This window comes from Lagopus leucura, unplaced genomic scaffold (genome assembly GCF_019238085.1).
Source record: "Lagopus leucura isolate 7727_CA_CO unplaced genomic scaffold, USGS_WTPT01 Super-Scaffold_100004, whole genome shotgun sequence".
In the NCBI taxonomy this organism is placed as follows: domain Eukaryota; kingdom Metazoa; phylum Chordata; class Aves; order Galliformes; family Phasianidae; genus Lagopus; species Lagopus leucura.
This window is the reverse complement of record NW_024962264.1, coordinates 74,457-101,856: the sequence shown is the minus strand read 5'-3', so window position 1 is coordinate 101,856 and position 27,400 is coordinate 74,457. Positions and strand designations below refer to the sequence as shown.

General features: G+C 39.7%; 2 protein-coding genes across 10 annotated transcripts in view; both read right to left on the bottom strand.

The window, feature by feature from the left end:
• MND1 (meiotic nuclear divisions 1) overlaps positions 1-14,059 on the bottom strand; it is a 29,399-nt gene extending 15,340 nt beyond the window's left edge. Inside the window, exons 1-5 of the mRNA XM_042870589.1 lie at positions 13,984-14,059; positions 13,341-13,406; positions 12,551-12,608; positions 10,678-10,826; positions 154-228 (exon numbers count right to left, since the gene is read on the bottom strand). Of these exons, the coding sequence (XP_042726523.1) occupies positions 154-228; positions 10,678-10,826; positions 12,551-12,608; positions 13,341-13,406; positions 13,984-13,986 (351 nt within the window). The 5' untranslated portion in view covers positions 13,987-14,059. The remainder of the gene's footprint in view (positions 1-153; positions 229-10,677; positions 10,827-12,550; positions 12,609-13,340; positions 13,407-13,983) is intronic.
• The window catches only part of TRIM2 (tripartite motif containing 2), a 101,301-nt gene continuing 74,111 nt past the window's right edge, over positions 211-27,400 (bottom strand). For 6 of the 9 annotated variants that reach the window (XM_042870586.1, XM_042870582.1, XM_042870583.1 and 3 more), the window contains 4 exons: positions 26,821-27,001; positions 25,599-25,669; positions 22,803-22,943; positions 17,415-21,814 (listed from right to left, as the gene is read on the bottom strand). In XM_042870586.1, the coding sequence (XP_042726520.1) occupies positions 21,662-21,814; positions 22,803-22,943; positions 25,599-25,669; positions 26,821-27,001 (546 nt within the window). In that variant the 3' untranslated portion in view covers positions 17,415-21,661. Of the gene's footprint in view, positions 229-17,414; positions 21,815-22,802; positions 22,944-25,598; positions 25,670-26,820; positions 27,002-27,400 lie in introns of those variants that run through there. The other 3 variants (XR_006178784.1, XR_006178783.1, XM_042870588.1) reach the window with 3 other exon arrangements.

Below are 27,400 nucleotides of genomic sequence, written 5' to 3'. Positions count from 1 at the left end.
TCTAGCATTTAGGAGCATCTGATTTGTTTCTCTTCCTCACCTCCAGCACTTAGAAATCTCAACGGATTTCCAATGACTCATTACTACTTGCAAACTCTGAACACTTGGATCCCTTTTCCCTAACAGGTCACCCTCCCCCTGCAAACAACTTACAGTATTTTCACGTCCAATTTTTGATTTTTCAATGCCTTTTTGTAAAATCTCTTTCTTCTGATTGGTTTCTGCAAACTGATGAAGGAAACAAAAAATAAAATCAACCTATTTCAGTGACATACACATTTAACATACAAAACACATACATGCACACTTATAAAAGTCCATACATAAATAAAATACTTAAATAAACAGCATATAAACTTCTAAATATATATAATTTGTGTGATAAAAATAAACTCAAAATAAATACCCAAACACCCAAGCATAAGATCATGGCTCTGACCCACAGAGAAGAATTACAGGAAGCACGTGTTTAACTTCCATGCCACATAATCATGTTGCATGCTGCAAAATCCTTTTTCATACCATAACCTGGCATGTCTATGCAAAGGCACTCACAACAGGAAGGCTTTGGACTAGATGATTTCTTTTCATCCTTTTCCAACTCTTTAATCTCTCCCATAGCCATTCCCTTACTGACTGGAAGCAGTGGCAATAGCTGCAGCAGCTCCACCTGCTCAGCTGCTGATACCAGCCTTCCCAAGGCTCGGGATGCCATTGGTGCTGCCCCAATCCTTTTAGTATATTGGTGCATAGAGTTCTCTATGGCTCAAAGGCATGGAAAGCCATGGCTCCTTCTGTGCAGCACTCAGACTTAGACTTCCTTCAGGTCTGAAGCAGAGGCATCTTTCAGAGGAAGCCATATCTCACAGGGCTGGCACAGACATCACTCCAGAGGAATTACCATCAGGATAGATCTCTCCCCAATAGCCTGCTGCCCATGTTTAACCAAGTCTATCCTGTTCAGTTGCAAGTCTTCCAGGGACACTTTGGAAGCCCTTAATCTGAGCCGGATGTTTGACGCATCCCCTGCTCCTCGGGGGCAGTACTCAGTGTTAGCTAGAGCTTCTTGAAATACAACATGAATGGGAATGCAAAAAAAAAAGTCTTATAAACATTTTGTTTGGAAATTAGCTACTCCATTTGAAATCATTACCAAGAAAAAAAAGGTAGCATTCTTTGTAAGTACAAACTCTGGTTTAACTTGAAGATGTTCTGTGTATCAGTCAGGTAGAAATCAGAACAGATTAATCACCAGTACGATGGAGGTGGCTGTCAAAGCCCTCATTTCATTCTTAAAAAGAAACCAAATTCCTACCTTGAGCCCTCCCCAGAAACAGTCACACAACACCTCTGCTTCTACATTCTCATTCTTCTCATTACTGATCCCACTGAATGGAAGAGCATTCCTAGATACTTCTTGCAATTCTTAGCCTTGATAATTTAACCATATTCATATTCTTTTGCAACTGAATTGACAAGACTACAACGGCCTCTACATGAAAAATCATTTCTGCAGCATGGTTCTTTCCAGGCAGACTACATACAATCAGCTTGATTGCAAGAATTCAACCTGTTCGTACAGTGCAAACAGAGCTGGTTTGGAGCCACAGCCAATTTCTACCTAGACTCATGTTCAGTGTGTACATGTTCAGAAATACATCCATAAATGCATGAAAAAATATGATGCAGAGCTTATTGCCAAGTCTTAAGATACAGGACGTGAAGACAAATAAAGCTCCATAGTGGTGCTTTCTAAGGATTAGGCCCCAGCCCAACTTCAGTTAACTTGGTTCAGAGGGAAGATTCCTTTCTTCAAAACTGCTTCCTGCTCCTGGATAAAAGTGTTCATGCATGTGTGCACATACATGCAGATAAGGTCTGCTCTCAATAGCAATGCTTTACTTTGACTTCACTTTATATAGAGAAATCACTTTGAAATTACTACGATTTTGGGAAAAATATGCCCAGCTGTTTACTCACTGCTGTCAGTGTAAGTAACCACACAGGCAGCTTGGGATTCAGTATGTGGCTTGAAGTACACCAGCATCTCAATTTTGGTGAAGAGTTGAACAACAGCACTCTTTCTGGGTTTTCCACAAAACTCGTATAAAATGAAGTGTGTTAGTATCCACATTATGCCTTACTAGATTGAAGCATACAGTTCAGCAGAGGATAGATAGCTAGGTGAAGTTTGTCATTTGTGAAGGAAAAAAATACCAGAGCACATATCATTCAGTATCTCTGAAGAAAGAATTTAGCTGGAACTAAACTCACCTAGAAAACAGAGATGTCAAAGAGCTTGTATAGGTGTACATACTACACATGCAAAGAATAAGACAATGCTTTCTGGAACAGGGAGAACATAAAATCGTTCATTTGTCTGTTTTCCATATTTATAAAGCTCTTTAGGAACATGTCTACATTCTCTAAGATGGAAACACAAATCTTTCAGATAGTTGCAATTAAATAACAAAAGCTGGTTACCAGCTTTTTGGTCCTCTATATTCTAGGGCATTTAATTATGAAAGAGACAGTAATGATAAACACTGAGAAATTTCTTGGCCAGTTCTAGATTCTGACCTGCGTAATGTATAACGTTACCATGCCACAAGGTTAGAAGGCCTTCTTCTGACTAAAACCAATCAACTTTCATACAACTTTACTGAAGGTATTTTCTTTCTTACTATATGGAGTTTTTTTTATGTGTGTGTGTGTGTGTGTGTTCAAAAATGAGAATTTCAGAATTCTTTTTACAAAATAAAATAGCCTGTGTGTGTCAAAGCGGGTACTCCTATGGACAACAAAAGATGGGTATAAGGGAAGGAATTGTAGAAAGAGAAGAGATGATCCTGCTCATTTCATAGACCGCTGTGGTCAGCTGACTGCCCACTGGCCTGGTCCATTAATTCAGTCCCAAGTGCCCGGAGGGATGCTCATGCTTACTTTGCCAATGTCCTGCCATGCTCAGCTTGTGCAGCACTTTGTGCATGTTAAGTGCCACATAACTAAAATAACCATCTCTTCCAACCCTAGCCTGGGTGTGGTTTGTGCCAAGGAATAGAGATTAGATGTACTTAGGTAATTCATAATGTGTTTGTGCACACACTACTGTCAAGTTCCACTGTTGTAACTCAGTGATGTGCAATTGGAAGAGGAACGTTTAAACCTGACATGCGATTGCAGCAGATTTCAATTCGCTTCCTCCCCAAAATCTGCCTGATACTGCTCAAGCTCAACACTAGTCTTATTCTCCAGGATTTTAAAGCATCTCTAACCTGGTGTTGGCCATGCAAAGGCAGGTCCTTGCAGTGGACAAGGTCCAAACTGAGGTCTTACATGCTAACCATGAGCATTCACAGCTGCTACCCACTGCCATTATGTTCTTACAGAGCAATATCAGATGCACCATCTTCTTGCAGTCAGAATACGTAACCAAAAATGGTATGAACAACTATTATTTTTGTGCAACCGACAAAACTGCAGCACTGCAGCAGAATTCAAGACATCCATTTTCTAATTGTTCATAACTTTCCTAAATTATTCATTTGAAGTTTGAAGCTTTCTACGTTTTTTTTCAGGCCAGAGGCAAACACTGTGTGCTTTTAGCTTTAAGAAAAGCAGTTCAAGAGTTTTAAGGTGACATTTGTAGTTGAGGGGTATATTTCTTTCCTATGTTAAATCCATCTCACCGTTGAAAAAATTAAGTGGAATTGACAGAAGGCGTACAGAGAAAGCACTTCAAAGCATTCCTCTAGATTATAATGATTAAAAAAAAAAAAAAAAAAGACTGATAATGCAAAGATTAACAGCCAAAGAACAATGTGAACATATTGAAAACAGACCTGCTGTGTTAAAAGAAAGGCACAGAGTTCCACTAAAGGAAATCACTCAGCAATTGCTGTTGACTGAAACAGCAAAGCTTAAGAATAAAAAGGCACATCAATGCGCAAAATTGTTTCCTAAAATATTGCAGAAAGCAAACACGCAACTGCTTTTTACATACTCACTTGCCAGGGTCTCCAAACACACAGAAGTAAACATCAAGCTGGCTGGTCATACCAGCGTGCTTGTGGCACAGCAGAGCACCCACAGTCAGCGGCAATACCGACACTCTGCTCTCAGGTCGCATGCGCACCGTTTGTGCAATGCCACTTTGCACCCATCCCACACAGCGAACCAGGCTGCAGCAGCAGCACATCCCAGGTTTGTTGGGGCTTCAGTATTGTTTTGCAGTTCTGGTGAAACACATTGAAAGTACACGCTTGCTACCTAAATACAACCAAACAACCTTTTTTTTTTTTCTTCCTTTTTCTTCTTTTTTTTAATCTTTAAAAAAGATTTCCGTGGAAAGGAGGGAAAATTGAATGTGTAATGTCCTACCCTGAGTCATTACAAGTTACTTGAGCAACACAAGGCAGCAAATCACATTTGCTGCAGAACTCAGAGCATGAGAGATGCACCTGGGAGACAGTCATAGTTAAAGAAATACAGGCAAGAACAAGAGCAGAGATGAAAACCATACAGAGTAAGAACATTTAACCCAGGAATCAAAGAATAGACAGCAGGGTTTTTACAGCAAAAGAACATCATAAAAAGGATTGGCAGCAGATTGTAGAAAAAAAGAGAAGACAGCCCACCGTATTTCTGTACTCAAAAAGTATTTTTTCTTAAACCTTGCATTATTGGTATATACTGTAGGTGTGGAGAAATTTTCAGTATAAGAACTCTCTTCTCTTAATGCACATTACAAATTTGATCATACAAGATTACCTCAATGCTACCACTGAATGAATCAGTTCAAAAAAATTGGGAATAAATATCACTTTCTAGAGAAAAAGCAGACCCCAAGCCCCAATAGAAGTTATATATGCTATTTAAAATGAAAGGCTGAAGCATGGATTCTTCTGGTAAAGAACACTTTTTCTAAAATATCATGATATTGTGTAACTTATAATGAGCTATAATGAGTGGGTACTCTTTTTTTTTTTTTTAAATTTGGATTGTATCTTATGTCAGGGACTAAAAACAGTATGAGAAACTCAAGTTAAGTTACCATATTTTTGGAGATTTAACCAAATGAAGCTTCAAGTCACCATACAATTGGCTGATGAAGCACTATAATGATTAAAAAAATAAAAAATAAAAATAAAATAAAATTCTAAAGTTAGATCTGTGTTCTCATAAGCAATGCTTACATGTTTTGCACTAGTATTCATGCAGGTAATACAGGTATTCTCGCCACTCCCACAAACATAACTTTCAAAATTAAATTTAGGCCTATAATCCTGACTTACACATGAGATTGAAACATCCCATGGCAAGTCAGGTATGGCTCTCTCTCAGAAAGTCCCACTGAGTATGAGAAGAGCCCTTCCCATGCTCGCTTCTGCATAAGGAAAGCTGAACGGATTGGAACCTGCAATCATTTGTGTATAAATCTTACATTGCTAACTGCAGCTCTTTAAAAGGTCATTCGTGTGGAGTAAATCACTGTATATTTAACGATTCTTAATTCAGTCTTGTTTCCATTTAGATCCATCTATATTTGCCTTAACTGTTAATGGTTACTCAGAGATGTTTTGCCACAAGTTTCTGTTTTTTGTGTTATTTATTTGCAGTGCCATTTGGTAAGCAACAGAATAAAACAACACCTATGCATGAACCAGAAAAAAGACTAAAAATGTCAACATGAAGGATGCTTGTTACTATTCATAAGAGTATTTACAAAGCCTACAAAGTCCAAAGCGGTAGTAAGCAAGTCTGTTCAAAGTAGACAGAACACTGACAAATATTTTCCCTTGGTAAGAAAGGGTAAGAAAGAAAAAATATTCTAAATTGTCCTTGAAGAGCTTTTAAACCTTGCTATCCTAACCAGCTGGGCCCTACACTGACAAGGTCTGCAGGGTCTATGCACAGAGTCCAAGTCAAAACACAATATTCATCTCATATTCCCCAAACTCAAGTCCTGCCCAAAGATTACAAAAAATAATTCAAACCATTACTCCGTAAACTTTTAAAGAGCCCAAATTCTACCTTGAGATATTAACAGCAACATAGGTTATCAAATTCCAGAGTTTTGACAGCACTCTTTCATATTCACTCTTTATGCCAATTTCCTATTTCTCAAGCAACGTTCAGACAGATAACCAAGTCATCTCCAATTCCAGATACAATGAATGCTCTTTGATGGAATTACAGTGTGCTCAGTGATAACTGCACAACTGTGACAAGAAAGACTTCCTGCTTCAAACTGACTTCACGCATTCTGATTCTGCACTCCGGTGAATAAGTCGGTTCTGTTTCATTCCCTCCAGAACAACAAATGCTATGAAGTGAGACTTAAGTGTACCCTAGTATTTTTATTTCTGCATGGATACCAAATTTCTGAATTAAATATTAATCAAATGACAAGAATTTAAGGTCAGAGTTCCAATTAATTAAGATCACATCTCACGCCTCCATCAAACCCAGCTTTGAGAGGCAGTATTGCAGCTGCCTTATCCCCAGGCTGGATGCTCTTGGCTTTGCAAAAGAGGTGAATTTGCATGCTTGCCAAACAGCAAGGAACTTTTCCAGGATGTGCCAATGTACTGCTCTGCCTCTCACCCTGGCCGTGGCCACCGTGTGGCTCGACTGGACATGAAGGCAAAAGGCTGCATCTCTGCCAGATTTGACAGGCTTTTTGGGAAGGGTGCTCCACATTTACTTCCAATTTCTTCACAGTTCAGATCAACAGTTTCACTGAAGTAAGAGGATCAGGACTACATATCTGCAGCCAGCACACAAGCCTCTTCAGAAAGGAAAGGTAAATGGTCTGATGACATTACCTTTAAAAAAAAAAATCATAGTAGTAGTATTTTTCCTTTATTATACCAGAATGAATATATATATATCAGGGCATAGTAACAACATTTCTTTTCAATAGGGCAACATTCTTCCTTCAAACCTATTTTATAATCGTTACAGTTACTACAGAGCCAGCTTTAAATAAAAAAAATAAAAGGTCTTAAATCATAATAAGCCAGTTTTAGCTTATGCTCATCAAGGGGGTGGGAAAGGAAAACCTACACCTCACACTTGCCAGCAGTCTAGCTCCATATTAACAGGCAGAAGAAGGAAAAGCATGAAATTCTGCTAATGAGCACCAAATTATGAGGTTGCTTAATTCTAAAAGAAGCCACCAAAGCACCATATTTTTAGAAGTCTGCCATGACAGCAGTAACTAAGCATAATCTCCAGGGCTTTGTAGCATGCCATTAAACATAATCCAGAAAGTTCTAATGAATTACAGCATTAGAAGAGTATTTTCTGCTAGACATTTTAAGACTTGATAAATTCAGAATCATTTCAAGACATAAAAATTTTGAAAGTGCAAGATACAAACAGGTAGCAAAAAACCTGAAATGCTTCAAATAAAGTTTATTAGCATCTTCCAGGAGACCCATTCAGGGAAACTATGGTACAGAATCAGCAAATCAATTAGCACAGCCATAATCAATATATTGCCATGTAAACAATGCAGATTCTCAGCCATTTGCATTTTGGATACTACAGCTCCCACTGGATAATATGAAGATGTAAGCTAGACACACTACACCAGCTCCACAGCTGGATGCTTCTTGATGTGTCTCGTCCTTAATTTCAAAGAAAACATATAGGTCTGTGAAACCCTCAAGCTGAAAACGAGGGAAGTCGTTCTAATTGCCTCTGTTGGGACAGCCGTTACTACTAAGAAAAAAAAACAAACCAGTAATGCAAGCCAGAAGGGAGCAGAATCGTCCAGAGGGGCTGAGACTGCAGACTGTCACAATGGCTGGGCCAGTGCAAGGAAGGATAAAAAAAATAAGTAAGTAGAAAGCTAAATTAGATACCCTGAAATATGAGGAGGAAAGAAAACTCAGCATGCATATGGAAAGACTACCAGAACTGCTTAGTCAGCATGTTGGGATCCTGCATATATATTGTAATGGGCATTAAAGAGACAACGAGACTTATTTTTCCTGGAAAGAGACAAATAGTACACATTCTGCAACCCAGTAAAACAAAATTATGAGCACATATATTACAGAAAAACATCTAGATAAGTAATTCCTAACATAAGTCACGTGTATTAGTTGCAAAAGTACCAAAGCAAATCCCTGGTGAACCTCAGCTCAGCACTGAGGCCTCCAAGCCAGCCAACTCTGAGCACTTGTATATCATGCAGCCAGGAACCCATCTCATATCTGCGTGAAGGCACACGGACAACCCATCAGCACTCAGGACAAGGAGGCAGCTTCTCAGACCAAAAGAATCATACAACAGCTTCGGTTGGAAAGGACCCCGAGGATCATCACGTTCCAACAGCCCTGCCACAGACAGGGTCACCAACCTCCAGATCTGGTACAAGACCAGGTCACCCAGGGCCCCATCCAACCTGGTGTCGAACTCCTGCAGGGACGGAGCATCCACAGCCTCTCTGTGCAGCCTGATCCAGCACCTCACTACTCTCTCTGTAAAGAACTTCCCTCTGACATCCAAGTAGGTGAGCAGCAGAAGTTTATTGGCTTCAGCCAACAGCCAGCCTCAAGCAGTTGCTGTCCAACAGCCTTCCATGCAGTAACCCAGACAGTGTTTGAGGAAGAGACATACGTCCATCTAAAAGGGATAGAAGTAAACTCATCTGTATCTTGAAAAAATATCTGATGATGTTTAGTACTCATTTTTTTTTCTGTGCGTATTCTGAACAAATAAGGTTATCCCTTTTAGCTGTTATCAAATACAGTCCAGGAGGCCTTGAGTCACATTACTCACCAATTGCATTCCTAACAACTGCACCTCCTAATATAGCATTCTCCAAGTCTTCTTTTTTTAAAAAAAATTAATATTGTAAATGAAGTAAATGCTTCCTCGTTTTATATTTCAGTGTTCCTAAGTACAAACAATCCAGTAAATGCAAAGTGACTACTTCAACAAGTTCATTCCCAAAGAACTTCTTTTTTTTTTTTTTTTTTTTAAAGAAAGCTAACTGCCAGGGAGTCAGGATGTATTAATTTCTCAATTCTTCCTTTGGCTCAATACATGAGTAGTGGAAAATGAAAATCCCTCCTCTTACCAACCCCAGGGAACAAAACTTCACCTACTCTCTTCCATCTCAGCTAATGCTTGCCCAACACAATGCTGACTGGGAGAAATTAAGAGGTCAGAAACTTGTCCACCATCTCTGCTGATCATGCAAAACGGTGTAAAAGCCGCAAAACGGTGTAAAAAAGTCCATCCCTTATCCTTCTTTGAAAAGAGTAACCAAAATCTTTGCTGCAATATAAGGTGATGCCATCTCAGCCCCAGCAGGAGTGGCAGCAATAACAGCATGCTGTTAAACTTGGCCTCACAAAGCCTAGCAACATCACGAGAAACAAGGTAAATTGCAACAGGCAATAAACCAGTGAAATGAACTGTTCTGAGCTGACGAGTAAAATGAACCATCACAAAACCATCCTGAGAAAAGACTGTAAAATGTTTGCTTCCCCACGCTACTGAATTACAGTACTTGCAGTTTTGCCAACAGTTACACTGACAAAAGAAAGACCTCCACTGAAAAAAAAAAATGCAAACAGGCATGAATTCACCTTACCTGAACCAGACAATACCATTGTCAGGCAGCAGAATCACCCATAGGAGATGATCTTCCTGCTTATACTGCATAGATCATGCTCCTCATTAGTAGACCTACTAGCAATTTTGACTCCTTGAGCTATGGAGGACAAAAAAATGCAACAGAAGCCACACGAAAGCAAAGATATTTGAGGTCCCTGCTTTTCAGCAAAACAGGAAAACCCAACACTTGGTTACCAAGCAGCACTAACTTCATGAATCAGCACAGAACTTGCCATGTGTGTCAGTACAGGGGGTTGCACCCCTTCTTCAAACACCTGCCCCATCAAAGCAAATTGAAAAGCAAAAAAGAACACAAAAACAGCTATGCCAAAAGAAGTAACTTCAACTCAATCAGTGTCTTTAATTTCCGTATGTCTGCACAAGGGGATCACACTGAAGAGGTAACAAGAGGAAACTGGATTTAGAAACCCTTCAGGAAATCTTCCAAGAAGCTAGTAAAGTAGCAGATCGAAAGAACAGCAGTGTGGGAACAGAAGACATCTTGCTCTTTTGCAGAAGATCATGACAATTTGTTCTTCTCTCCTAATAAAAGTGCAATATTGGATTGCAAAAGTGCTCCCTAATTAAGCTATCAAGAACAGATGTGAAGGAACAACAGTGATGGGTAGAAACCACAGCCACATTTACTAGGGATATCCATTTCACACCTCTCATGGCTTCTAGATCATTACCACATGATGGCCTACACTATGTACGACACTTGAAAGCATACGGAGCCTAATTATTTAGATGAAGTCCTTAAATGATCTTGTTCATCATGAATAGCATGTTTTCAGCAGCAAGTGGCAAAAAAGTTTCTTTAAGCCCCAGGAAAACTGGATTCCAAAACTCTTCCAAGGTATTGTCAAGATAAAAAGAAAGAATGTCCCACCACATTTCTCAAATGTTTCCTACAGCAAACTCTGCACCATGAATATGTGCATGTGCACGTACCCATGCGTAAGAGCAAGCGATATGAGCAGGAGTGACAATAGGGTATAAGAATTAAACAAGTCCATTCAGTCCTTAAAGCAGATTTACCTGAGTCTGTAATTCTTCTAATTTACGCTTCCTGGCATGCAGAGCTTTACTTGGGAAAGCCCAGAAGTAATTGGAAGTTCCGATTCTGTCAGTGTCCACCATGCCGTCATCAACTAAGCTTTGCAGAACCTCTTTGACCGACATGGAAGCTAACAGAAGCAAAAGTATGAGATTAGATCTGCATAGCACCTCCTTAGAACCACAGAGAACTATTAATATTGTAAGACATCATCTACAACCATCTGTCTGAATACTTCGGTACAGTGTTAGCTAGGAAGACGCTATGCTTGATGCGCCACTTCAAAAACAAATCCCTCTGAAATCAGTGGCTTCAACATAAAGGCTGCTGCTCCCTAGCACAGTCTGCTACAAGATGTTTGTAAACTGCTCACAACCATCATAAAACGTACATGTGCATTACAGCACAGTGTCATAACAAACTCACGAGAAGTTGTCCTGCAACCTTAACTATAATATCCATTAACCTACAATTGCTTAATTAGGAATGTAATTGCATTTCTCTTTGCAGCGCTTACCAAAGCATTAAATAGCAGCAGGGGCATGAAGGCCACCTCCCTACTGGCTCACAAGGGGTAGATTTGACATTTGGTTACATTCAGTTCCAATACAGAAAGTACTTGTAACATCAGATATGTGTAATAACTGTTTCTTCATTTTCTACCAAACATGGGTACAGTCCAGCATTTAAAAAAATACACCAGTTCAACAAGCAAAGGATTAGATAGAATCATCCACAAGCATGGCAAATTTAAATACCTTCAAGATATGAGTTTTCAGTGTCTGACATCCAATTTCAAGCCTAAAGGAGATCCCTGACCTGAAACACCCCATCTTCTGGAAGATATAGGCTGGACGCCAGTGTAGAGGTACTTCCATAGACTGAGTTTTTCTTTCCAGAAGAACCCAGACTCTACTGATGTAGCTAAATGCTCGTTCCCATACATTCATACATTCCCAGGCAGGATGAATCTGGACTCTTCAAAGGTACAAATGGTGTTAGAAACTCCATCTATTAAAACATGAAATTCCTTTGCTTCCATTGTTTTGCATTTTTTTCCTACAAATTGCAACTAAATGTATGCAAGAGGTATTTGGACAAACCAATCAAGACAGCATCATAGCTCTGGAGATGATGTTCAGCATCTCTGCAGGCTGCTGACATAACCTGAATCTTTCAACATGCCCATGTTTTTTTCCACAAACTTGTGTATTCCTTACTGTCATAGTGCCACGATGACATGCTCATCAAGGACAGTGGCAACTGCACAAACACTGCACAAACACAAAGGAAAACAGAATGAAGAACACACAATGCAACTCAACAGTGTGAAGATAAATCATCTTAGACCTAATCCAAAACCAGTGGATTTTTTTTTTCTTTCACTGAAAAGACTTCTCCTTTATCCAGCCATTCTGTTCTTCAGCAGAACAATGGAATTTTATGATATGTGTGACATTACAGGCATATCTGCGTATCCCCTATTCTCTGAGTACACACAATGATTTCACAGAATGAGAGCTCCTGGAAGGTAAGCCTCAGAACCTGTGAAAAATTCCATCCCAAGTTTTAGTGGTTAACTTGAAGTTTGTTGTGACATGTCAGCAATCTCTCATTTTAGCAGTGCCATCGTATTTGAGTGACAAACATGAGCAAATTGAAATAGGAATATTCTCTTGATGTTACTGTTTATGCTGTGTTCCCGCTATTGGCCACTGTATGCCATTCTAATTATTTTTCCCCTTACTATTAAAATCACAAGCCTATAATTTTATAGGCAGGAAAATTTATACTGTTTGACTGGTTCCAAAAATCATTAGTGACAAAAAATAAATAATTTGTGCAAACACTTACTAATCCCTTTGTCTTTTGAAGCAATCTTCTCTATATCCTTCAACTGGAATACATCTTTCTGCATAAAACATAAAAGACACTTCAGCTCCAAACGAAAGCTCTGCTCAGCCCATGCAGCTTTTACACTACATTAATGCCAACAAAAGCAATTAGGAAAACTCTGTATGTTTATATTTTGCTGGAGAAATATGCTGTATATCTCTCAGTAGAATTAGAACACTCTGAGAAATGAGAAAAAGGACTATTATCTCAAGGACACCAAAGAAAAGAGCAGTGCTTCTGACTATAACATCACAGAATTTTGTCTAAAGTTAGAGTGAAAACCCTTTGGGCACACTGTGCCAAGGTTAAGCTGCCAGTGCTGGATGCACTGCTTTGCTCAAATACTCAAGGGCCACAATAAATATTGTAATAGGTGAGACACTGTGTTTTATGCACATCAACAGTATATCCGTAGCTCTGCTTTTGGATCTCCAGGTTTCCTCCCTCCATCTGTGCTTTTTAATGAAAATGCTGGGATTTCTCCCACCTTTGAAACTTCGTGTAACAGACTCGGCACACAAAGATGTGGCTCCAAGAAGAAGGATCACACTGAGAAGCTTCACACCTCCATCAAGGAGCCACCTGAGCTGATGCTGCATGAAACCAGTGCTGTAATTTATAAAGTGGTGACACAGGGCATGGAGGAGAAGCATAGCTGGAGCTGCGCAGTGCCTCTACAACAACGCCCTCATAGGACCAGTCTTCCCACCAAGCATAAACTCAGGGCAACTCTCAGCAAGACACTTACTGTCTCAAAAAAGATCTCCATCATGCGAGCTCTCTTCTCCTCAAAGCTCAGTCCTTTTTTCTTGGACTAGAACAAGAGAAAAACAAACAAACATATTCTATCGCTTGCAGAATAACGCTTGCTGGGAATTCCTCCCCCACCAGCTCTAAGTTAGCTGTGCCCCCTTACAGAGCCTTACTGCCAAGCCCGGCTCCCACAGGGCTGGCTGCACCCAGCCACAGCCGCTGCAGCGCAGCGAGCCCGAGTTCCCAGCCTGCACCTTCATCGCACCTAACCCAGCTCCAGTCCCAGTTTCTGGGCTTATCCAGCCGACTGCCTTGCCTTACTGGCTTAGAAGCACGTCCGGATCCCTATTCTCAGCAACAGTATTTAGAACCAGTCTTAGATTTCGTGTTCTAGATACACTGCTGGGAAAGGCGGTGAAGCACCTTCACTCGTACAGCTTTCTAAAGCTCATGGCGCTGCGCGCGCCGGCTCAACAGGAAACCAGCAGCGCCGCGCGGAGCACCGCCGCATTCTCCGCCGTAATGGCCGCCGGGCCCGGGCGCGGGTCCGCTCCTGCGAGCTCGTGCCCGGCCCTCTCTACCGGCCGCGCTAATAGAGCGCAGGGGAGAGCGCCCGACCCCACCGCCGCCCCGCTTACCATCGTGGCCTCCAGGGCGGGTTTGATTTCGGCGCCACAAGGAGGAGAAAGGCCGCCTGCGCGGCTCCGGCGCCACCTGGCGTCACCGGGGAGCGAGCGGCCGGCGGCCGGCGGCGTGTTGGCGGGGAAATGGGCCTCCGGACGCCGGGCTCTGCTGCCCGCTGCCCAGCGGGGCTGCACGTCTCTGCTCAGCGTTGTGGTGGGGCCTATCCACCTTTCGGACACTCTCATTATATTTGATCTATTTGCTTGAGTTCTAATTATATTGTATTATGGTGTGCTGTCTTGCATTCCAATACCATATTTAGTAAGCTAGTTTGTTTCTCCTCAGATTGTTGCTGCTGTTTTTCGTTATTTCAGGGTCCCCTGTCCCCCTTTTCTGGAGGCATGGATTTTGCAAAATTCCTCACGGAACCGGGCCAAACCAGCCCATAAAATTCTTGGTGGAGAATGCAGGCAAAAGCTGCTTTTTAGCTTTTTAGAATGAATCTCTCTGTGCAGTCGGAGAGCTTCGTTGGGAAAGTTTATCTCTTTCACAGGTGCTCACTGAAAACTTGACCTTAAAAGTCCAGGCAGACTGCCAACATTCTGGGATATTTGTAATCTTTGAATACTGCTATTTTGCTTCTGTAAAGAGAAAAAAAAAAAAGACACTGCTTTCTCTTTTAAACGTGTTTGCAGAGAGAGCTGCTGATTTTACAGACCTTGTGATTTTTAAGCAGGCTCACAGTCTCTCCTTTGAATCCTTTATCATTTTTTGAATGCTCATCTGATCACATTATTAATCTCCCTGAATGTACTGCTCATCATTTCACTCAGTATTTGTATTTATCATATTCTGAGAAAGCCTTCGCCAGAACCAGAGAATACTGAGTGGCAGGGAGTGTGGAGAGGCTTGGGAGAGTCTTCAGAGAGATGGACATCCTCAATATAATGGAACTTTACTCCTGAACGCCTGAAAGACTCTGAGAGCTTAAACAGATATTTGAGACAGGAATGCTGTGGCTCAGGCAGGTCTGAGGAGGCACAAATGATTTGGGGCCTGGCTAATGCTTATCAGGCCTTGTTCAATACTGTCCCACAGACAAAGAGAGTTTCTGAAAATGAGGGAGAGAGTCTCCAAGCTGAAAAGAAGAGTTTCCAGGAGAGACTCTGAGCCGAGAGGAAGAATCTCCAGGCTGAGGGAGAGAGTCTCCCAGTCAAGAGAAAATACCTCCAATCTGAGAGAGATACGAGAGATGCCCTCTGAATCAAGAGAGACTCCCTACAATCCAGACTTCGCAACCTTCGATTTCAACAAGACACCCTCTAGTCCAAACAAGATGCCCTCCGGTCCGAGAGGGACATCCTCAAGTCCAAATGGGACGTACTCTGAACTGAGTGAGATGCTTTCCAGCACGCAAAATTTGGTCTCCAAATGGAACTGAACAGAATTCAATCTCATCAAGCCATGCTTGAATCTGAACTAAATATCCTCATAATCAAACAAGATAGACTCCCAGCCGAGCTGGAGGGTGAGAACATCAGAACTGACCAACCTGATCAACCACAGGAGGCACCAGAATCAATGTCAGTTGCCCCTGTAAGAGGACAGAAAATGAAACTAAACTCAGAACAGAAGAAAGAGGAGGAGGCTAAAGTAGAGGAAGTCACAGTAAGAGAAGAGGAGGAAAGAGTTCCAGAGGAGTGGCTCAGAGATCCAGAAGAAGCGCTCCTGAATCCAGGGGAAGGGCCCTCAACAAGACTGCGGTCACCAACTCCTACAAGGGCAACAAGAAGTCCTGAAAGAGTGAGAGGTGAGCAAGATATCGTTACCATTGTTGATTGAAAATGAAAATGAATGAAATTCAAAGTCTGAGAAAAAACTTCTCATATCACCCAAATGAACCTATTGTCACCTGGTTACTTCAATGTTGGGATAATGGGGCCAACAGTGTGTGGCTAGATAGTAGAGAAGCTTGCCAACTGGGTGGCATTGCTAGGGACTCAGTTGTTGCCAGAGGTATTAGTACATGCCAGAATGGGTCCTTCACCCTCTGGAAGCAGATGTTGTTAATTACAAGACAAATCAACCACCAAGGTGAACTTTTCCAAAAAGGTGATTGCTCCACTTGCTGCGGACAACCGCGGTAACAAATAGAGGGTCCCTGCCCCCAGCCAGGGGGGAGGAAAGGGATAATAGAGTGGACTGTGTGGATTAGATGGCCTGGCACATCAGAACCACAGAAATATAAGGCCCTGGTGGATACTGGTGCACAGTGCACTCTAATGCCCTCGAGTCACCAAGAGACAAAATAAGTTTGTATTCATGGGGTGACTGGGGATTCCCAAAAGTTGACTACGTTGGAGGACAAAATAAACCTCACTGGTAAAGACTGGCAAAGCACCCTATTGCGACTGGCCCACGGGCTCTGTGTAAACTTAGTATTGATTACCTCAGAAGGGGATATTTCAAGGATCCCAAAGTGTATTGATGGCTTTTGGAATAGCTGCTGTAGATACAGAAGGTGTTAAGCAGCTGTCTGTGGCCGTCATCACACCCCAACAGATGTGATCGACAAAATCACTGCCATGTCTCTGCCCACTAATAAGAAAGAGATACAATCTTTTCTGGGCGTAGTGGGTTTTTGGAGAATGCATGTTCCAAACTACAGCCTCATTGTAAGCCCCCTTTATCAGGTGACACAGAAGAAGAATGATTCTGTGTGGGGCCCAGAGCAGCAGCGGAATTGAAGTACCAGAGAAAGGCCAAAGAGGAAGTTGGCCATACTGCACAGGTTTCCAGGTAGAGAGCAGCATTCTCTACTCTCGGCTTGCCTGCATGTTTGATTTTGCCCCACGGCAGAGAATCTTTGGTGTAATAATCCAGGGGACAGAAGACATTTCTGATCAGTCAGTGAGAACTCACATTAATTTATCGAAGAATCCAGGATTAGAGAGCTCACCAGTGACAAAGAAAATACGTTTACTATCTAAAAAGAAAGCATGAATTCAAGTCTTGCTTTTTCAGAAAAAGAGTGGGAGTGAACTAAGTCCTATTTTGTGTTCTACAACAACTGACGTTTGGTTTTCTGAAGCAGACCCTGGGACGGTTGTAGCACCGCATAGCTGAAAGGCACTATGTACTTCCATGATAAAAGTGGAAGAGATTACTTCTCATAATCTTACCATCATCTATGAAAATATTCATTTTGATTATTGAACTTCAAAAGAACATGGAGGACAAGTAAGCCCATCTCTCCACCTTCTTCCCAAGAAGGACCAGGTCCCTCTTTCCTTTTTACATAGAAGCTAACCACCCATGAAGCAATTGCAGGGTTCTTTTTGGCTTGTGACCTATGCTGTACTAACTTAGTTTCCATCTTGCTGCATTATGGAGATATTTTCAGGGACAGAGAGTACGAAACACGTGAAAAATAAATTCTCAAAAATAACAGAGGAAACAAGCTTTATTATCATTTGAAATTTGTGCGTGGTAAAGGTACATATTTGATTGATTTTCCTACATTTCCAAGACAGAGTACTTTTTATTTTTATCATCGGCTAAAGCATTAAGAATGCCGTGGCACACAGGAAGCTAAAACTATGCACACACATACACACACACAAACACTTTGATGTGCATCTTTCATACTCGGTGTTAAAGAGACAAAGTTGTATTTAGCCTCACAGGGATTTAAAAAGAAAGCAAAACAATGAAACAAAGACAAGTGAGAATAATATTTCATCATGAGTTTCAAGAGAGTGCAAGACTTACGTGTACACAAAACATATGAAACAGACTTAAAAAGGTGGAATGTACAAAAAAACTTTTAAAAATGAAGAGGAAAGATAGAGTCTTGGAACCGGAAAGCTGCAGTGTATCAACTGGTAGAAATTTCTAATGTGGGGATACTGCCATATGCTGTGCAGCCTGGGGAACATTCCCATGTCATAAAGCCAAAGCAAAAAGTGTCAAGGTTAAGGCCGTGTTGCTCACAGACATCAACCGAAGTGCTGTACATTCATCAGAAAGAACACAACCAGTGAGGAACCTTCCTACCCCATAGCACAAATACCTTTCTCATACTCTCCACCAACAGTCCAAAGCAATCACTGCTCACAGTTATTCAAGAAAATTGCCAATGTACATCATGATTTTATAACTAGCTGTCACCCACAGCTGGAAGTCATTTCTTCATAACAAACACAACATATTGGGCACTTACAGTCCTCATTATAGCAACAACAGATCCTTAACTGTAAAAAAAAACTGGTCTAAAATTGAAAACCCTCTAGCTTTTAAGAACCAGAAGAGCATTTACTAATAAATAACTCTCCATCTACATTAGACAAATGCTTTGCCTCAAGCCATTTTCCTTTTCTTACACAGCCACATTGCTGCTATTCTTACATTATACCAACGTAAGAACCCCCTATTCGTAGTGGATTTATGTGAACATATTCCTTTATTCTGGTCACAAAATAATAAAAATACAGTTAGCTAGTTTGTCCTAAAATACTCCAAATTACATAAGAACCGGTAACCTTTTGAGATTACTTTTGAGTTGAAAATTAGTTAAATGAAGCACATACTTTTGTCATTTGTGCTACACTTCTAGTCACAGCATTCCAGGGAAGTTGAAGCAACATTTCTGGTTATACCTGAAATCTGGCAGCAGAATGCCTATAAGCTTTTAATAAATGCTAACAACTCAGTAAATCAAGTAGTGCAGTTTTGATGTTCACCTAACTGAATGAGAAAAGAATCTGCCAGGTTTTTTTTAGAACAGAATTCCTGCTTTGGTTGTTCTTTGTAACATTGTAAGTCAAGCATTCTAGCTGAGCACACTGCCAAAGCAGTTTCCTGTGCCAAGAAGATAAGGTCAGCCTTTGGAAACAAAATACCCCGTGCCACAAATTGGCAGCATTTGTTATCTATCAGAAGGAAATCCACATAAGTGCCTTTTTTTCCAGGTGCCTTAAGGGTTGCTCTGCTCTTCCTTAAGGGAAGCCTCAATACAGACTATTCAATCTTAAGAAAGCATCCACATCACTCCTAATACATGGTAGCAAGGGAGTTGCATGCAGAATTCCATATAGACATGCAATGGGCTGACAGAGGTTACCTAAAATCCTGATGAACAATACTGAGCCGAATGAACAGAAATTCATCTGCAGAAAAATGGATTCATGGATTAGTATAATCTTAAGTGCACATTTTGATACATATAGATTAGGGTCTGATTTCTGCAATTCTCATACTACCTGGCAATGAAGAATTTGGCAATGTTTCTTCAGTAGGAGGCATGTATGTTTAGTAAAATGTTATTACAAAAATTCAATTTTTGAACTAAATCTTGTTAGTATTGTCATAACTGATGGTGATCGTACACTTCTCATTTACTTATCTCAAAGAACCTCTTCATTAAAGAATGCATTTAAAATGCTACATACGTTTGTTCATTGATAAATTAGCCATTGAAAGGCATTCCAGTGCTAGAAATTATCAGGTTGTTTATAAGGACACTTAGAATAAAATTAATTGATCGTCATAAAGTTTGATTGACAACTTTGTCAAATTTTGATAGGACATCTTACTATATAATATCTGAGGTAACTCACCTTCAGCATTTTAGGACAAACTCAGTTTAAGCAAAGGTTATTTTTCTTTTGGTAAGAACAAACTTCATTTTTAACATTCCAAAAATGTTACCACCAGTTTCTTAGCTGCAGTATACATAAGTTCAAATCTCAAGCCTTATACACAAAATATTTGTTCCAATGAAATAAGAAAAGGGATTTTTGTGTGAGTTTGTAAATTGGAAATGAGAAGAAGAAACAGCGATTAAAAAGAGTAGACAAACACTACATTTAAGAATTTGGAGGTCTGCATTTTTACAAGTCAAATGCATCTTTACAAAAAAAAAAAAAAAAACATTTTTTTCTTAAATTTGTTGAAACAATCTTTACCTTTTTAGAAATAAATCTAATATTTGTAGCAAGTAATTTAACAAAGGTTTCGTTCATTTTTGCAAATATGCTTAAAACATTCTCCCATTACTGACCCGATGCCCTTTCGTTTCAAGGTTTTAAAAATTAGAAAAGAAACACACTGCCTCCCAAACTGCTTTTGGCATTGGCAGCACACTCACCAGTTCCTCAAATGAGGCTTAGAGTGAGCACCACTCCATCTCTATTAGCCTACGGTAGTAACTCATCATTTGACCACTGGATTTAGAATTAAGAATAAAGCCAATGCCACTTTAAAAAAGACAAACACTTAAAAATAACATTATAAACAGAACCAAGTCATAAGATTGTAAGTTTTCATTGATCATATATCAATATTCATTGATATATGAATGTATATATTAATAATTCAGTAAACAACACAGTAAAGAGATCTGGCAGGAAGGAAGAGGGACATTTTTCAGAGTACTACCATTGTCATATGGCATACGTATGTTCCAGTTTGCTGAAATAACCTACATTTACTTTTTAAAATATTTGTGTCAGTCAAACATACATACATACAAACAAATCAGAATAAATCTCACAGTCTTTATTTTATCCTCTAACAAAATTCCCTTTGATGAAGGACTTCAGGAATTGGTTCAAATTCATTCTTATTTGCAATGTATTTTTTTCTCACGTATAAAGAAATAGCTTTGGTAACCCTTGGCTTTCCTATACAACCTCTGTTTACCACAGTTCCATTGGTTGTACAGTGTAGGTCCTCCATTGGGGTACCTCTCTGGCTTTCTGTCCTGTGTGTTGCTGCATTTTTGTATTTGTTAATACAATGAGTTGCCTTAAGGAAACGTGGCAATGAACATATATGAAAGGGTGGCATGCACGAGGTTAATTGAGTTGACATTGCAATAACCCTGATCCCAATGAACTAGTTTGGTGTCAAAAAGTCTGCTGTTGTGCAGAAATTCAGCTCTCACTAATGTATCACTACTGTTCAGCTCTTCCAGAGCTTCAGAAACACAGTTTCTGAAATGTCCTTCCAGTACACAGAGCAAGAGAAAAAGTGAACAACAGGTATACGAAAAAATCCTTCATTAATCCCACATGAGCAGGAAATTTGCATTGATTCTCATAGCACTAAATGTTGAGTTAAATCTGACAGTTTGAACTAGACCAATTTTGTGTGACTTCACCTTTCTTTTTTTTTTAACTAAAAGGACCTACTTGTTACAGATAGTAAGACTTAAGAATGTTTAAAGTGTAATACCTACCATGAAAACAAGATCTAAATGATTCCCAGGATCACCTTTGGGTGAAATAATGTGTAACAATGATACTTCTTCAAATTCGGAAGCTCTGAATGGGAGCTACCCTTCACAGTCTTCAAAAAGCTTTGGGGATTTTTCCCCAAATTTTTCTCATTGTTGTCTAACTAGTTAATTGCAGTTCCGTAAGTTGCAGTTCTTATTTAATATCACATTGTCTTTATGAATTCAGTTAAAGAGGATTCTGTGTATTAACCCTTAGAACAAAAAGTTCAGTGAGGAACGTAAGAGGTGCAATTTCTATGTAAACAAGGTTAAGTTTGGAAATTAACATAAGAAGTTCAAAGTAGACTCTTTCACTGTTAAAAATGAACTTGAAGTAGGAGATATCCTGCCTTGGATCTCTGGGACCAGTCTTTGCTTAAAGGTGGACAATTATCCAGCTCCAGAGCTCACTGTTACTGTAAGTATCGATAGACCTTGAAGCAGTGATTTCCAGAGTCTGCAACTACAACGTGGCCATCTGAAGTAAGGGCCAGACCTTGGGGGCCGTAAAGTGGGTCAGCAGAGGTGTTAATGTAGGATAAAAACGATCCGCTTCCATCAAAAACCTTTAGGTACGAGAAAGCACATAAGAAAAGTTATGAATAGAAAAATGATCTAGTGGACAAATGTCTACTTTCAGTTATACCATTGTTCTTATTTCTGAAACTGCTGACATATATTACAATAAACATGGACAGAATCTGATCTGTTATTCTCATAATAGGCAAATTTTTATACAAATATATTTTCTTACTAAAAAGATCTAATCAAGGCTACCAGGATTTTTGGCAAGAATTTGATATTCAATGAGGTATAAAAAAATAAGCAGCTAGAATAAATCAAAATCAATTGGGAACTTGACCAACACCTTGTTTTCTAACAAATTTTACTGTTGTGGCTAGAACAACTCTTTAAGTTTCCACCCAGAGAGAAAACCAGGAATTTGTTTGCATTGTTGTCAGTGCTTCCTGAGAACAACTGATGAGCAGCTCCCTTATTTTTATATTCAGTGAAACTAATGCATACGCTTAGTTACTCACTAGATTCTTTTTTTTTCTTTGCAAGAAAGGACCACGATTAACACTCAAAAGATAAAAAGCCACTCTCAATATAAAAGTGGAATATTTTCGCAACATTCAAAAAAGATGCCAAAAATCTGCCTCATTTGCCTCAAGGGCTGTACAGTTTACTTGCTTTTTCGTATTTTCCATCACGTTGGCAATCTTCTGTTATGGTGATTATTATCAATTACTGTCATCTCAGTAAAGCTTTGCAAGTCTCTCAAGTCATGAAATAGTTTGTAGGAAGCTCCTTGGAGACAAGGATCTTGATCACAATAACCGTCAGACTTGCCAGCGCTCACACTGCAAAGGCCACAGTCTGACACCATCACTTTAAAAGTGGACAGATCCACAGTGAGGTATACAAAAGGCTACACATCACTTCTAGTGCTGCTGTTCTGCTTCTTGGGAAGCCTGAAAGCATTACTGATCAACCAGTTATCAATCCATTGCTTTTCCTAATCAAGCTCCTTTGAAATACACAAATCTCTACCTGTATTCTGCTGTTTCCCCAATCTGCTACAATAATATTTCCATTAGAGTCTACAGCAACACCAGTTGGTGCATTAAATTGTCCATTTCCTTCTCCATTTGATCCAAACTTCAGTATGAATTCTCCCTCCTGGTTAAATACCTGTAAGGGTTAAAACAAAAGCTTGACTATGGCATCACATCAAATATTACTAATCTATTACAACCAGTTCACCTATTAACAGGGAACTGGAGATCTACCAGCAACATTCCCCCACATCCAGCACTATTTCCCCCTCACTATTCCCCTTCCTGCCTTTTCATGGACATTTATAGTTCTCATTTTTACCCTTCTTGTTTTAGAAATACTTAGCGGAATTATATATTTGCATAAGGCAAAAGTATTTACTAAGACAAAAATGCTTGTAGCAAGGGTCATTTAGATCTGCATTCTCAAATAGCTGGTAAGTGCATTTCAGTGTGTTTGCATTATTGAAATTTGATGAAAATTTGAGTTGTGAATACGAGGTGAAATCAGACAATGAAAAAAAAAAGAACAAAGAACTCGCTGGCAATACCAGCACCAGCCTATCCTTAAAGCAAGTTCAGCAAAATTAGCAGCATTTCTATAATTTAAATAGCAAAATATTTGTAAGGTCTGAAAAAGAGATAAGTGCAAAATACTGGTCTCCAGTCTTGAATCTTTACTAGGCCTCAGTAAAGGCCTCAGAATGAAGATGGGAAAAAAGGTGCCTTCTCTACACCATGCAGCACTTAGGCCCCAGGAGTCCCTCCACAACTTGTGCATCCTGAGTTAAGAGCAAAGCACTGATAGGATAGCAGCAGTGAGCCTTGACAGCATGGATGCACTGTTCTTTGACTTTCATAACCTAACAAGTACTAAGAATCTCAGTACACTGAGTGAGACACGATGCCTCATTTGCATGGCTCCATAGCCATCTCCATTTAAGTTTGTCCTGGACCCAGACACAGCTCTGCCACAAGGTCCAACAGTGTTCTTAAGGGACCAGCTGTGGCCTAAGCAGGAAAATACCAAGAACTGACAAGTGCTAAGAAGGTGAGAGAGGTAAGAAAATCATCCTATTCTCTAGCACCCACAAAGGACAGAAGGCGTTTTGAAATGGAAATCAATTTTAGCTCAGATGACAAAAAATAGTAGGGAGGGTCACCTAATCAGAAAATAACAGGCAAAGATATTTTGCTCTTTTCCTGGGTTAAAATGGGGATGGTCAGTGACAGAAGGAGAGGAGCCTATATGGAGTAGGATTTTCCACAGAAGATGCCTGAAGTGAGGAAAATGCTTGAAGATTAATGGCAGAAGAATGTTTTGCAGAATGAAGATGTATAACTCAAGACACTGGTGGCAGGAAAAAGCTGAGAGTCGTAAGAGTGAAAATCATTTACTTATAAATGTACTTTACTATTTGAAACAAAGTCTACTCTCTGCTCTTTCCCTTACTATCTAACCAAAAAGGACAGCATCACCTACTCTCCAAAGTGTCAACAGTTATCTGCACAGAATGCTACAAAAATAAGAATCTTTTCCAGTTAGTACCAAATTGCAACAAATAACATTTTTATTCCACTGAGTCACACCAGACACAGACAGGATGCTCTGTTCTCATTAGCAATATAATTCATTTAATTTGCTAAGATGCCACACTCTTACATCTCTTCATTTGTTTTTGTTCCTCATAGCTGGCCCTTGTTAACTCTCTCCAGTCATTCTTTAATAAGCTTTGCTGCTGGAGAGGTGATTTATGGATACATAGACCTGCTGCTAAATCACCTAAACAGTCTGCTTCAGGGCTTCTGCAGCAGCCTTGGTCTTTCTGCAGTAATCCAAAACACATTTCCTCTCTAATTCCAAAAGCACAACAAAACAAAGTCCCTACTCAGAAGCTGGATGATTCAGCACCATTAAGGTCATCAGGCTGTTTACGCTCACCAGTAAGCAGACAGACATTTCATGTTTCAGGTACATTTGTAAGATACATCATTTAAGTTCAAACATTGGTTAACTGAACCAAGAGTGCATCTCTGTGTTCAATTCAAACAGGCGGCCATTAGGTGCAAATCTGCTGCTCCTGGGGTACTGCATGGTGGGGGAGGAAAAAGGAGCATAGAAAGGGCTGAAAGGGCTGGTATGGCCTGAAGAGAAACAGGTGACTAATTTCTGAAATGGCCTGCAACTCTTCAATTCGTGTTTTCCAGCACATGACATCTCAACATACATCCTTGCTCTGGTTTATTACTAGGACAAACGAATCTACCACCTATCTTATCACAACTGTTTAATAGGCCGGTCAGATTTCTCATTGATCAAATGGCCAGTGGACAGTTCTGCTCTGTGCAGGCTATACTGGATGAAAATCGTGGTCTGTCCTACACAGTTAAGAGTATCATGTTATAAAAGGATCCTGTCAGATATCTTCACTTAGCTGTGCTCGTATTCAACTAGAACTGTGGGAAGTTTTTAATGGGAAATTCAAAAGAAGTTATCAGTTATCTAAAATATCAAAAGACAGCTAATTAAAAATAACTAAGATGTTATTATTTATCTCAGGCATAACATACACATATTTAAGCAAGTGAACTACAGAATGTAATATTGATTACATCTCTATTAAAGCAACTGATTACATCTCTATTAAATATAGTGCGCGCAAAGATCTACGAGCCTTTTAAATGGGCCTCACACTTAGAAAGAATCGTCTCTATGTTTTTAACAATACTTTATTTTCCCCAGGAAATAAAAATATAAAAAGCTTCCCAAATTGCTATTAACTAATGGTACCTTGACAGAATGGTTATGAAAATCTGTAACGATAATTTCATTGTTGCTGTTTACAGCTGCAAAATGAGGACCTGCAATACAGAAGAAGAATGAATCATAATAAAAATAATAATGCCACTAAATGAAAATACCACTGTTTGACTTCTGTCAAAAAGGGACAATCAATTTCAAACCCCTCTTAATTTCATTTCCTGTTTTAAAAAGTTCAGCACTCCTTCTTGTAAACAAACTATTTCATTTGTCAGCTAGTGTTATCAGTAAGTACTGTTTATTCCTTTTATATATGGATGACTATGCAGATACTTATATGTTGATTAACAAGAGAAAATGTGTAGTGGTTTGGAATAAAGTAGCGTACATAATGAAAGTAGCCGTCAAAAAGTAAAGCCTAAATAAAATCTTTTATGCTTTATTTGATCATTTCTTACAAGCATTCAAGCAAAGAAGCTTAGGATAAATGCAAAAGTTACTTAGAAAATACTGTCAGGGAAAAAAAAGTGCATTTCTTTTTCCTGTGTGTTTAACTGTGTACTAAAACATGAATAAGAAACAAACATGACAACAGGAAAGCACCTGAATAAAAATATTTGGTGCCATTTTAAGTTATTAAGCAAATAAAAACTCAATTTCAGTTTTCTCAAATCATCAGTACAAACAGGATGAAGGCCTTTACACTGAAAACATTCAAGTAATGATAATTCATCTGCTCCATGCAGCCTACACACAGTTGAATATATAAGTGGCAGCTTCCCCAGACTGGCATTTGCCATTTGCATTTGTGAGTCTTTTTGATCTCAGTATTAACACTGTCCCATTATGCCCATTTTGTAATGGGAAGACACTACCTGGGGCATGAGTTAATGTGTATCTGATCACTGGAGACACAAAGCACGATGTCTGAGTTGATTATAATTAACAGCTTAGTGTGGGCATTACAGAGCATTTATAAAATGCTTGTTAAGGTCTGTCTTCCTTGAATCACTGATCTGAAATGCTTCCAGGCAGAGAAAGGTAGATAAAACAAGATAGTTACACCTACATTTGCAGAACATAGGTTGCAGACTTCCTGGCCAATTAAACAAATGACAAAGCAAAGACAAGCTTTATGTTTAGTAGAACTTTCCCCTCTCAGAAAAGAAAAAATGAGCTTAGCATCTTCAACATGCTCAGACATCATGCAAATGTGAGCAGAAGAGGCAAGAAGAGGGGATTTACATATTACCATCAAGTGTACCTGCAAACTGCTTGTCACCGTTCCCTCGGCTACCGAACCTTGTGACTATTTTCCCATTTGGCTGAAAGATGAACACACAGCAAGCTTTATTATCCACTACAATGATGTGTCCATTACGATCCACAGAAATGCCTTTTGGGCCCATGAGTTTTCCAGATCCAATTTTGGCCTAAAACAGAAGACATAAAACAGAAAAACGCATTCATGCGATAGAAATAAGTTAGTACAGTTCAAAGCTGCCCTGTATTACAGGCATGAAGAGAAACTTTGTCATCAAAAGATTGCCAGGGGGAAGTGATTGCTTTATAAGCTCATATTGTGTACTTTTTCATTTCATCTTCAGCTGAAAGACTGTTTTCTGTATGTCCTTTCTAGAGTGAAAAATTTGCTACCTCATCAACTGAATCCAAACAAATGGCTATGCAGTCAGTACTAGCATACTGACAGGGTAGGCTGACACACAAAGAAGACTTCTTGTTCCCTTTCCCTCACTATTCAGGGAAAACGGGCTTCTAACAGGCATGATTGATTTCTGTTCGCAGTCTTGCAGTTATTACCATGCTGGGTG